General features: G+C 33.0%; 2 protein-coding genes and 2 long non-coding RNA genes across 8 annotated transcripts; 2 read left to right on the top strand and 2 right to left on the bottom strand.

Moving 5' to 3' along the window:
* Window positions 1-245: 245 nt before the first annotated feature.
* Window positions 246-1,820, bottom strand: LOC116846318. Of its 3 annotated transcripts, none has more exons than XR_004378458.1 (3): window positions 1,764-1,820; window positions 875-923; window positions 246-677 (listed from the first exon to the last, which is right to left on the bottom strand). It is a non-coding gene; the product is annotated as an uncharacterized LOC116846318 (long non-coding RNA). The 3 variants fall into 3 exon arrangements; XR_004378459.1 differs by having other exon boundaries at window positions 1,533-1,803; XR_004378457.1 differs by lacking the exon at window positions 1,764-1,820 and having other exon boundaries at window positions 875-1,525.
* A 617-nt stretch (window positions 1,821-2,437) lies between these two features.
* LOC116846353 (differentially expressed in FDCP 8 homolog) lies at window positions 2,438-6,671 on the top strand. 3 transcript variants are annotated; one of them, XM_032820062.1, is made up of 8 exons: window positions 2,439-2,666; window positions 2,867-3,073; window positions 3,556-3,847; window positions 4,435-4,605; window positions 4,782-4,835; window positions 5,123-5,364; window positions 5,480-5,715; window positions 6,193-6,671. In XM_032820062.1, the coding sequence occupies exons 2-8, from the start codon at window positions 2,870-2,872 to the stop codon at window positions 6,425-6,427; spliced, it is 1,434 nt and encodes a 477-aa protein (XP_032675953.1). In that variant the 5' UTR covers window positions 2,439-2,666; window positions 2,867-2,869; the 3' UTR covers window positions 6,428-6,671. The 3 variants fall into 3 exon arrangements, with proteins under 3 accessions (XP_032675952.1, XP_032675953.1, XP_032675955.1); XM_032820061.1 differs by lacking the exon at window positions 4,782-4,835 and having other exon boundaries at window positions 2,438-2,666; window positions 4,435-4,728; XM_032820064.1 differs by lacking the exon at window positions 4,782-4,835 and having other exon boundaries at window positions 2,442-2,666.
* On the bottom strand, window positions 4,689-6,661 carry LOC116846355. Its single transcript, XR_004378465.1, has 4 exons — window positions 6,513-6,661; window positions 6,177-6,423; window positions 5,475-5,780; window positions 4,689-5,380 (listed from the first exon to the last, which is right to left on the bottom strand). It is a non-coding gene; the product is annotated as an uncharacterized LOC116846355 (long non-coding RNA).
* Window positions 6,672-7,136: 465 nt separating the features above from the next.
* On the top strand, window positions 7,137-12,073 carry LOC116846354 (phospholipase A2-like). The gene is made up of 5 exons (XM_032820065.1): window positions 7,137-7,291; window positions 9,519-9,817; window positions 10,545-10,704; window positions 11,256-11,396; window positions 11,534-12,073. The coding sequence occupies exons 2-5, from the start codon at window positions 9,535-9,537 to the stop codon at window positions 11,601-11,603; spliced, it is 654 nt and encodes a 217-aa protein (XP_032675956.1). The 5' UTR covers window positions 7,137-7,291; window positions 9,519-9,534; the 3' UTR covers window positions 11,604-12,073.
* The last annotated feature ends 186 nt before the right edge of the window (window positions 12,074-12,259 follow it).

Genomic DNA, 12,259 nt, shown 5'->3' with positions numbered 1-12,259 from the left:
GCTCAAGTCATTGAATTAGATAATAGTTTATTCCGAATCTATTTTGTTTAGGAGAAATTGTCTATTAGTCTATTTAAAAAACTTAGTTTTTCGAAAATTGACTCTTCGAAAGTTCTTTGGTATAGAACCTATAGTTGAAGAAAAAAATTACGGGTCACTAAAAAAAAAAAAGGTAACTATTAGGATGCACGAAAACGGTATATTATAGGAAAGAGAGATAGAGGCACATTAAAATTAGAAAAAAATAATTCGTATATTTTTTATTTTTATAAAATATATAAGAATATAAACATTTATAAGCACTGCAAATACAAGTACAAAAATATTTTATACTGAGCTTAAAAATAATCTTTCACAAGAGGTTACACAAAAAACCATTTTACACATTTTTAGGCAATGTACAGATTACTTCATTGGCTATGGAGTATGTCTGAAGATAAATTTAAGATGGTTTTAAATCTAAGATCTTTAAATATATAAGATTATGAATACCAACCATAAAAATATCTTTAAGACATCTTAAATAAGATGTCTCTAAAGTAAAATATTTATAAGATATTTTTAGATAATGTCTGAAAGACATCTTATTTAAAATGTCTTTTAGACACACATGTTGTCTAGGTCTTACCGATGCTTGTTATTATGCAGAATACAGCTCTGGTTATTAATTCATAATCCTGAAAGAAATATATTAATTAATTAATTTGTTCAAACTTTTATATTTTTTATAAGTTGATATAAAATTCTTCAGTTGGTAGTGCATGTATGTATAATCATGACTTCATATATATAAAGTTTCATCCTGTTATTTATGTTATATATGTATATTTAGAAAAATATATGATCCATATGTAATATAATTAATAATATTTACCTTTGTTTGTTTTGATGCAGAATACAGCTGTACTTAATTCATAAAAATCCTGAAAAATATATTAATACTATTAATTAATTTGTTCAAACTTCTCTCTCTCTCTCTCTTACAAACATAAATATAAAACTTTTCAGTTGGTAGTGCATGTATAGAAATAATCATGACTTCATACAAATAAAATTCATCATATTATTTAAACCTATCTGTAAAATGTGATATTTATAGTTTGTTTCAAATATATCAGATTAACATGTATTATTTGACCAATTTGAAAACAACTTATCAGTAAACAATATCAATATTAATTTACTTAATCTACAATATTTTGTACATAACTAAGATTGTGTATCGATATTTGACTAGTACAAGACTCATGTTAACTCATAATTAAAAAAAAGAAAATTAAATTTTCTCCATAAATTTTTTATTCACAGATCACTAAATATTGATGTGGAATATTTCTACAAAAATAGAATTATTATTAACAAGTTTTCCTTTCTAAATTCTTTTAACATCCAATATTTTTTTCATTAACTTTCAAAGATATTGATTCATATGGATATCATCTAGAATATTGTAATAGAAACAATTAAAAAAAAACTATTCATGTAAAGTTACAATAAAATTCTACTACTAAAGATAGACTAAAGATATATACGCAAAACAGACGATTGCAAGTGGATGCACGTGGATTATAATTTGCACAATGCGTATTGATCAGCCATTTCAATGTGGCTACTGAATTTCTCTTTACTTTAGAAAATAATTTTGCGAATAATTTTCCAAATGTTCAGGAAAGGATCATACGATAATTAAGACTCCACTTAATTATATATATCAAAGATACTAAATATTTTTCAATTCTTTTCTTAGGACGAGGTATACTCACTCTACTACAGTTCAGGAACTACAAATCAATGATGCCAGAATAAAAGTAGAAAATAGAATACGTACCAACATAAGAGATCCGCATATATATAAAGCCGGAGGCACACGTGCTTTCTGGATGTTTTGTTGCTGGATGGAAATACTCTATTTTGATTGGTGCATTTCTAAAGATGGATGGAAATGCACCAATCAGAACAGAATATTTCCATCCAGAACAAAACAAGCCGTGTGCCATTGGCTTTACAGTCAGTTCTATCTTCTTCTAGGCTGCGTTCTGAAATTCATTGCTAGTGCTGAAATTTTATAGTATACGTGACATGAACTATAGAATTTCATTACTGGCAGTGAATTTCGGAACGCAGCCTTAAGCCCATTCTACAACTGCGTAAGCTTAGTCGTGAACGCAGCCTTAAGCCCATTCTACAATTGCGTAAGCGTAGTCGTGATCATAAGAGTCAACCAATCCGAATGTTTTATTTACTGATTGCTTTATTCTGATTAGTGTCGTAATCACATACAACCACTTACAACCACGTTCACGCAATTGTAGAATGGGCTTTAGAGTACGCAAAGATAAAACAATACCTTGATTGGTTCTTTACTTTAGGTCGTGTTCCAAAATGCCACTGGCAGCACTGAAAATCTATAGTATACATGAAAAATCTATAGTATACATCTATAGTATACATGATATGAACTATAGTTTGTCATCGCTGGCAATAAATATTGGAACGCAGCCCAAGTATATTTGACAGAGGCAGATGGGAGTATTTTTTACTTTTCATATTTTGTTATTTATTTGTTATTGATAAGACAAATATTGACAATCACAAATATATGGATAAACCAGAACAATAATAAAGTGAATAAGAGCAATTAAAGGCACTCTCAGTGGAAAGACACAGTATGTATTTTTTCTTAAAATATGTATGTAATTTATCTTAAAACTATTGAAGAATCTATATACACTAAACAGAATTTATAAAAGAAGTTTTATTTTTAGATACCATCTTTTCAAATATTACTCTTAATGTTATTTCTTACATTTGTCTTATGTCCAGTATATTTTCTTTATTTGGTCCTTTTTTGTTATATGTTACATAGAAAATGGTAGATATAAGGGCTAATATTATTGGAGAAAATGATTCCCACTATGAGTCAAGGATTCGTGCCAACAGTTCTGGCACAGGAGCTTCAACACCATCATCTTCTTCTGATTATATGACAGGAGAAGCGGATGACAGTTCTGATAGCAAGGGAACTATTCCCTTTAGCTTAAAATCAGTGGAGACTACGCTTTCATTGTCTAAGGTATTAAATAATTTCCAAATATTGATATAATACATTTATCCGATACTTTTATTAGTACAATAATACTCATTTACGAAATAACTTTGATATTCTATATTTATATATTTAGATTGCATATATAGATACATCCACATATATCCTTGATCTATGTGAAGTACCATAATTATATAATTATTAGCTTTCATCTATTAAATATATTTAATGAATATTATACATTTGTTGTTATGTATGTAACAAATTAAAATATTTAATGACTTTATAATTGTTATAACAAAATAATCTCAAACAGATTGAGATAACTTATATTTTCTGACATTAATTCAGTGTGAGAAATTAAATAAATGTTGGAAAATATAAGTCCTTGATCTATTTGAAGTTACTGTTATAAGAATTATGAAGTCATTAATTATTTTCTGACATTATTTAAATATAGACAAAGATGATAAAAGAATCGAAAACGCTACATTCATTATTTCGTTTAGGATGCTTCTCAAGAGGATTTGCAAGAAATGGTGAACAAGTGCAAGTCAATGGTGCTGGAAAGCGCGGAATGCTCGGACGAACGCAAGTGGCTGGTCCGACGGCTGATAGAGTTGCGTTTACGCGCTCAAGAATTGCGCGAGACCTCGAATGAAAACCTATTTGAGACTCACGTGATTTTAGGTCATCACTTTGTACCGCAGAAGTATCACATCACCACGTCCGGTCCTGTTTACTGCGATCACTGCAGTGGTGCAATTTGGACGATGCTGCAGTCGTGGTACATGTGCAATGGCAAGTATTTCACGATCTCTTATGTATATGCTAATTACATTAATTAAGACTTCTAGCTCTTTGCTGTGAAAATCTTGATTGATGATTTCAGAAGCGAGAAAATATACCCTAAAAATTTTTGCAAAATATATTAAAATAAAAAGATGTATCTATAAAATGACCGTTTAAAATACTCCAAATATTTTCCTTTTGCTCTAACAATAAATAAATAAATAATAAATAAATAAGTATGTAAAGCCATACAATTAATGTGACAAAGTAATGAGGAAATATAGAAAAGGAAAATTACATATTATGTTAATTTTATGTCTGTTGATTGATTGATTTATTATTTATTTATTTATTTATTATTAGAGCAAAAGTATTTGGAGTATTTTTTAGGTGTGCTTAATTGATGGCGTGTCATTTTTCGGATATATCTTTTTATTTTAAGATATTTTGCGCACAGAAATTTTAAGTGTGTATTTTCTCGCTTCTGACGTCATCAATTAACAGTTCCGCAACAAGAGATCGTTAATGTTAAAACAAGAGATACGATCGTTCTTATCGTTTATGTCAATTAAAAGAACGTGCCATTTTACTTTTAGATTGTAAATTCTGTTGTCATTGGAAGTGTTTAAACAACGTGTGCCGTGTGTGCGTTCACGTGGTCGCCAGCGAGGCTGGCGGTTACACTCACACGAAGGACATTTGCCCAGAGCAAGGTCTGTCGAAGCAAGGCTATCGCTGTGCGGAATGCAAAACGCAAATAACATTCAGTAAGTTGATAAGTTTAGGTCAAACTATGTGTGTTGGTAAATTTTTGTTGATTGTCATCCGGCGAATAAAACAGATGTCTGCGTTATGTGTTCATGGAAGCTCGTTATTCCGTTTATTAGTACGTAAGTAGCGCAATTGCCTTAATGAGATAATAGTATTCTTGTCCTCTTGCAAGCTTTCTCAAAAGGATTATCGCTATCTTGCTTCGGCAGTTCCTTTAAGAATACAGGTATTCGACCTACGATATCAATGCATCGATGACATTATCAATATCAGACATGATAGATCGTATTTGCATGATCCACACCTTGTAGTTCCGCTTTTGTTTATCATACACAGATACTTATCACGCGCAATTGTATGAAGGAGACTCGAAGTAGCTCTTTTTCCGCGAAAAGATTTCACGAATGCGGAGCTACAAGGACTTATAATTACAGACAGATTACATTCTTCACGGTTGTACGTATCTCCGTTGAGATATAATAATAATATGTTGATAAGAAATAACGTTTTTAGAGTCAACGTGGGTGGAACCGCGTCTATGCGACTACAGTGGCCTGTATTACTGTCAAAGATGCCACTGGAATACAGCTATGGTGATACCCGCCAGAGTAATCCGGAACTGGGACATGGAACCACGTCTGGTGTCTCGCGCTGCGGCGCAGCTTCTGATGCTGTTAGAGGACCGTTCTGTACTGCCTCTGGAGGAACTGAACCCAAAGCTGTTCACTTTGGTCCCAGATTTGTCGCTGGTCAAGGTGAGTGACTTAGTTCCTGTGGAAACCAAAATGGAGTGGAAAAACAGATGTTATATTAATAAGATCGATAATATCAGAATGAATATCACAAGTTAACGATATATAAATACCTTAGCGAATGCGAGAAGAGATGCAGATGATGAAAAGATACTTGGTGTTGTGCGAGGAAGCCTGTACCCAAGGTTTACCGTGGAGGATTTGCTTGCGCACGCACATGATTGAGAATTCGGGTAACTATTCGATCAAGGACCTCATCGACCTACAGACCGGCGTTCTCCTAGACGAACTCCGCACCGCCTATGACACGATGCACTCACATATCACGGAGCAATGCGAGCTGTGCAGAGCCAGGTGAGCGTTTGGGCTTGGAGAAAGATGCGTTCCCTCCATTTTACGATGCGACTCGATTGAGATCACTAAGCGTATTGAAAAATTCTGCTTTTACAAAGCAAACTTTTGCTTCTCTTTTATAATTAAGTTCTTTTTAGCTAAACTAGTGTTACATTAGAACTTTATTTTTTCTCCTTAAATACCCAATGACATGATTATCTGAATCTGATATCTAAACGTAAAATTTTAATTTTTGCTGTCAAAAAAGGGTTCCTATTTAAAAAACCGAAGTTGATCTTAAAATAACTTTGACAGTGGCTGCTAAAGTCAAAGTCAAGGTCACTGTCAGATGTCCCCCTTCGAACCTTACTACTTTTGTCCGAAATATTTTTTCTGAAAATGCTTTTTTAAACAGATATTTTAGTATAACTTTTAAAATGGGACATCCTGTATAATAACACTTATAGTTATTATTATATTACATATTAAAATTTTCAGGGGACACCTATGCGAGATATGCGGCAACGACGAGGTTATTTATCCGTGGGATGCTAGCTCGATTATTTGCCAGCAATGCTCGGCAGTGCACCATCGTGTTTGCTGGTCTAAACGCAATCATTGCTGCCCGCGGTGCGCGCGTTTGCAAAAGCGCCGCGCTCTGCAGCAAGGGCAGGCGGCGCAAGACGGTGAGGAAGACTGTTGCGACACCGACGATACCGCGAAGGACACCTAAAAACACGGAAATTTACGCTGTATTGTGCATTTCTTGTAAAATGCGTTACATGGTCGCGCAAATGCCAAGGAACTACACTTTGTACCTGTTTACTTTTTTAAGCGTATCAAAGCAATTTCGCAGGCTGTTGTTTTTATAGATCGATTGTCGCATATGTATAATAACGTGCGTTCGATTGCGAATTTATACATTGTCTCGTGTGATCTTTTGTACATTTGTTCAAATATATAAATGAGACAAATTACGTACGTATAACATAGATTAGCGATATCATATGTGCGTGTTATATACTCGCGGCATGTGGGAGCGTTTTGTTTCTCGTTTATATGCAAACAGTGTTTTCATCGATTAAATGTCGCAAATTTACAGTTCATTGAAAAATTACATACTTTTCACGTTTCAACGCAGAAGAACACTTGTCGTTTATTAATCATCTGTCACGTATATGGTGCGTGTAATGTGCAGTTCCACGAACACCGCGCTGACATGATCGATCGGAAGAAAAAAACAAAAAGAAACAGGAAAAAGAGGAAAAAGTCTTGTCTCGCGGGCGATTAACAATGCGCATCGCTGATGTTTGATCTGCCGGTGCTGTCGCGCGTTTGGTGTTCCAGCAGTGTCAACGAATAAATGTCTAGTAAATTTTTATCTTTATTGTCTGTACTGATAATGCGACTGATATATGTGTTAATTCTTGGACACATCCTTGACATTTGCACAAGTGTCGAAGTGGTGATATTTGACTTGCTGCGCGCATCTTACGTACCCGCTTTCGTAGGATAAGATACCCTCGGAGGTACTTAAGCGAGGTGTTAAGTTGTGACTGAGCTGGAGCCAGAAACGAATTATCAACTAGTATATCAGGTGAGTTGACGCGACACGCGCGGTTTTGTTACAATTTTATCGGTTAAATTTAAAAAAAATATATAATTGTATGTTAAGTGCAAGGCGTAACGCTACCGCCCTTCATTTCGCAATTCCAATATCGTCGATCTTAATTTCACCGACGAACCGTCGAGGCTTTTGCGAAAATTCGCTACTTGAAGAAAAAGAGGTGTATTTTTTAAAGACAATTGTTAAATATTTGTTAATATTTCTAAATATTTTTTTTATAGATATGTATATATACTTTTTGTTAAATTATTCTTTTACTGAGTTTCTTTTAATCGTTAATGTGTTATCGGTTTTTTCAACCAGACTCCGAAACGTTTATAAATAAAAACGAGAACGCAAATTCGAATGCTCACGCGTAGATTGTACGCTTGTAAAATTATGAAATACACAACGAACTCGATTGGAAATAGTGTATAAACATTTTCGAACGATCCCCGTACTAGACATTTCACTTCGAGTGTTTTTCTGTTTTTCATTAACCGGGAGAAAACTTTCTTAAGAGACATTAACTACTTCTTCAATATGTAAAACTAAGGTTTTTGAGTTATCTCTTATAACTTGTTATTTTTGTAGTGCAATTATGATTATTAACGTTAACTCTTATTGCTTCACGTTATTTTAAGATGAATGTGAATCATCTCAAATTTTCGCTATTCCTGGTGGAATTTAACGAGCGCTAACATCAGATACGTAATGATTGAAAAATGTATCAAGGCCGATATCTCAATAGTAGTTTAAACTTAAATGTACATTATCTATTGCATCATTAATCTATATTTAAGGAGATACTGGATATCGAGATAATACTTGAAGCATTATGTTGATATCCAATATTCTCTTAAATGTTTACAGAATTCTGACAGAAGTAAAATTTTTTAGTAGTTGCCAAAATTGCAAATTGATAGAAGTGTGATTTTTTTTACATGTACATCTATTAAGTATATTTAATAGATGTACAATATTGATATAAAAAAATTAGATTTTATAGTAAATGTTATTAAATATTGTTATTTTAATTCTATTTTACAAAAGAGTCATACTGCAATGGTAATTATTCTGGTCTCAACTATTCTGGAGTGATCTGAGATCAGTATAAATACATTTTTTATTTATTAGGATAGTTGTCATGGAGTGGATTTTGAAAAGAACAATATTTCGCAAAATGGAAGTTATAAAGAATCCAATTTAATCTTCTCACTGAAAAATTCGATTTTGTAAAATATGTAAAAATATTGTAAAATATAAAAAAAAATAGTTTTGAAATTTGAAAGCGTCCGTGAGCCGATATAGATAATTATGATAAATATTTGTGTTAAACGTTAAGGCCTGACTCCACCAACGTCGATTGGGCCTTGATCTGAGTTTAAATCATTGTTTTAAATAGTTTAAACGTTGTTTAAGGCTTGATCGACGCTGGTGGAATCGGCTGGTCGAATCTAAGTTAATCGAATAAATTGTTCTCAAATTATTTCATTTCCTCGCCACGGCCATCTCGATTAGCGACATTAGAGATGAGAAAACACGTGCCCCAAATTCCTGCAAAATTCGTTGAAATAAAAAGATAGTCCATAAAATTATAGTTGACACATACAACTACACGATTTGGTCATGTTAATTTTACGACTATTTAAAGTTTTAAAAGTAAATGAAGTTTATTAAGTTAATACTTTTTAAATTTACAAATAGAGAGAGAATGTTTTCGGGATATTTGGCAAAAAATTTGCTTAATCGATTACGCCATTTTTTTTATAGACGCATGTTTTTATTTCCACGCATTCTGCAAGAATTTTCTCGCTTCTGACGTCACATGAAGATGATCGGTCTCAAATGGATTCTTATCATCGCATACCACAGAATGCTCTTCCGTAAATACTTTTGTTAAAAAAAAGAAAATGCTGCTACTCACAGGCATGCTATTTTCAGGCATGAAATATTCACACCTGCGACTAAGAATACGATAATTATATAAACAGCTACAATTACACACATTTATGATCTACTTGATCAGTCCTTGTGGCTAAACAAAAGGATCACTCGCGGAAGTGGTGATTGGGCCATTCGCTATTTTCTGCGCGCTATTGAATTCATTCTTTCTTCTCTCCTCAATCGTCTTTTATTCACAATGTGTCGTCATGTTACGTTGTCTTATATTAAGAGGACGGTCTCTCCATTCGTTTTGTGTAACATTTTATTACAGGTGGCTAAACAGCGAAATGTCGCATTTACGCTCTTTCTTGCTTGTCCTCGGCGTCGTCGTCTCCGGACTTGCCAACGATGATGTCTGTAACGAGAAGGTGGCACCTGGTTCCGAGCTTGGTACACTATCGTTTCTTGAGCGGAGAATGAAAAATGGGCAAGATTTTAACGAATGGACGAACAAATGGTGGCCGTTCAAAATGGAATCTGAGAAGGCGAATATCTCTCCGTTAAACTTCGCTGATGCTGTAAATACTTACAACAGTCTCCCCAATGTAGAGAAGGCTTTTATTCCACCAGGTAGGTAGAAGCTATTATTCATAATCAAAGATTTCATAGAGGGAAAATTCTAAAGGTACTAAAAATAAGCTTGTCACAAAAAAATTATTCTCCGCATATCTCAACTAGATACACGTGAGAAGTGATTTTTATCGCACACCTGATAGAACACTTCACTAATTATCCGCAATTTAAAATGTTCTTAACACGTTGCTAATATCATTCAGAAAACAGAGATGCTAATATTATTATATCGTTCAGAACACTCTTCGCGAGAATTTGCAAGTTTGTCATATCTGCAAGATAAAGAAATCAGGACTAAATTTCGCAATTTTGAGAAGGCGCGAATAAATATTGATATTAAGTAGAACTTAATCGGTCGTTAAAAGACTTAATTAAAGTAATTATTTTCTAAAATTAAATAAAGAAGTTTTAAATATAAAGAAGGAGGGTCTCTAAGGCCGGTTTTTGGCACCCTCTGAAATTGATCCAAAAATATCAGAAACGTTATATTTTTATAAGAACTATTGAAATAAAATTATTTTATTCTAAACGGACATATTGGTGCCTGCTTATACTATAATTCTAATTAATCCCATTTTTATCACCAATGCTCTTATGTCACCCACATATCATCAAGATATATATTTATATTTACATACACACACCACGCGCGCATTGTGTATCGTTATTAATTGACACTGTCGTTTGTTATCGCTTTTCTCTATTTTCCCAATAATGATGTCAGGACTGAAATGGTGTGGAGATGGAGATCGGGCGAAAGATTACGAAGATCTCGGCCGCTACAAGGATACAGATATGTGTTGCCGAGACCATGACCACTGCAAAAACAATATGGTCGCCAATGGAACGTTAGAAAATCTCAAGAATAACGGTCCCTTCACAAGGTTTGAAAGAAACTTTATAACGCTTATGTTATTTTTACAATTATAGATTGTGATTATAATTTACTAATTATATTGCGTACAACATAGCTCTTGCTACGTGTAAGTTTATATCATAATCGTACTTACAATACTACTACTAATCGAACTATTAGACATATCCCAGACAGCACAATGTCCAAAATCAGGTCATAAGACGTCTTTAAGACATCTTTAAGACAAGTTTATAAGGTATTGTTTTAAAGATATCTTAAAGACATTCTAAAGATGTCTTATGACTCGATTTTGGATATTTTTGCTGTCTGGATGTTTTGACTCTATCGCAACTCTCTAACGACCACTATAGTGGCCATTCGCGAAATTTATAATTTCACAAATAATTTAAAAAAAAATCATAAAATATGTGATGCAACAAAGCAACTTTCAAAAATTTGTTAAGTCTTTATCCGTTGTATAGTACGTACGCGCGGCCCATTCGTCCTAACCCAATAATCTTTAATTAGGATCTGTTGCGATCTCCAGCGAGTCAAGCTTTTGTGATTTTCTTTTGACAGATCCGCTTGTTACTGTGACTTTGAGTTTCATAAATGTCTGAAAAAAGCCAATAGTTTTATCGCCAATCGGATCGGAAAAATGTACTTCAATACATTGGGACCGCAATGTTTCAGTTGCATATGTCCGACAGATGAATGCAAGTAAGTAAAATTGTAAAGATAAATAACATGTTATTTATTCTATTTAGTTATTTATTTCATTTAGTTTTAATTACGTTCAGTTAATGTTCGTTAGTTAAAAGAAACATCAATCGAATATAATTAAACGTAATTTTCAGGGAAGACGACAAGACAGAGTGCAAGGACAAATGCATCAGGTACAAATGGATCGATGCTCTAAAGTATTAAGCTAATAGTTGCAGTAAAACTGGCGCTGAGTTCTGGAATGATCCCTGCATTTAATGGGGCTGTAAAAGTCCATAAAAGTAATTCTGCCTAACTTTATCCAAAATCTGAATAAAGTCAGGTAGAACTATTCTTACGAATTTAGAATGTAATAAATGCACCTGCAATTTGTTAAACTGCTTTCACTCTTAACAAACTCTTGTCTTGATTAGTGACCTTACGTTCTCGAAAATGCGCAATCTCGCCTAAAAACAATTGTCATTCTAGCGACTAACAAAAGACCATGATGTTTTTTTTATTAAGATTGGCGAGAGTAAATCGATCTACATCAGTTTCCTTGTTTGTTTGAGCTTTTAGAAGCTATTAAAGCATATATATTCTGCTGTAAAGTTATATTAATCATTGTACAATGTTATGCAAGTACGATGTATATAATGTAAATAAACTAACAACTTGAGCATCATAGAAAATTATGCACATATTTTATTTAATCTTTTCTACCACTTTTTATTGTTTACTATTTAACTTTCTATTAACAACTTTTTTTTAACTTTTCTATTAACAACAAATATAATTTGTATATGAGCCACATTACTCCACTGAGAAAAAATGTATTAAATTTCAAAAAACGTTTGTTTTTATATATTTCTGAACATATT

Source organism: Odontomachus brunneus, unplaced genomic scaffold (genome assembly GCF_010583005.1).
Source record: "Odontomachus brunneus isolate Ranch 3 - 2012 unplaced genomic scaffold, Obru_v1 Obru_scaffold_063, whole genome shotgun sequence".
NCBI lineage: Eukaryota > Metazoa > Arthropoda > Insecta > Hymenoptera > Formicidae > Odontomachus > Odontomachus brunneus.
The sequence above is the reverse complement of the archived record's forward strand: the minus strand, read 5'-3'. Positions and strand labels throughout refer to the sequence as shown.

Excerpts from the sequence above, each read along its gene's own strand:
- LOC116846353 (XM_032820061.1), top strand. The coding sequence starts at position 2,870 with ATGGTAGATATAAGGGCTAATATTATTGGAGAAAATGATTCCCACTAT. Across the intron at positions 3,848-4,434 it reads GTCGTGGTACATGTGCAATG|ATTGTAAATTCTGTTGTCAT; the intron begins GCAAGTATTTCA and ends TTTTACTTTTAG. Across the intron at positions 5,716-6,192 it reads TGCGAGCTGTGCAGAGCCAG|GGGACACCTATGCGAGATAT; the intron begins GTGAGCGTTTGG and ends TAAAATTTTCAG.
- LOC116846354 (XM_032820065.1), top strand. The coding sequence starts at position 9,535 with ATGTCGCATTTACGCTCTTTCTTGCTTGTCCTCGGCGTCGTCGTCTCC. Across the intron at positions 10,705-11,255 it reads AATAACGGTCCCTTCACAAG|ATCCGCTTGTTACTGTGACT; the intron begins GTTTGAAAGAAA and ends TTCTTTTGACAG. Across the intron at positions 11,397-11,533 it reads TGTCCGACAGATGAATGCAA|GGAAGACGACAAGACAGAGT; the intron begins GTAAGTAAAATT and ends CGTAATTTTCAG.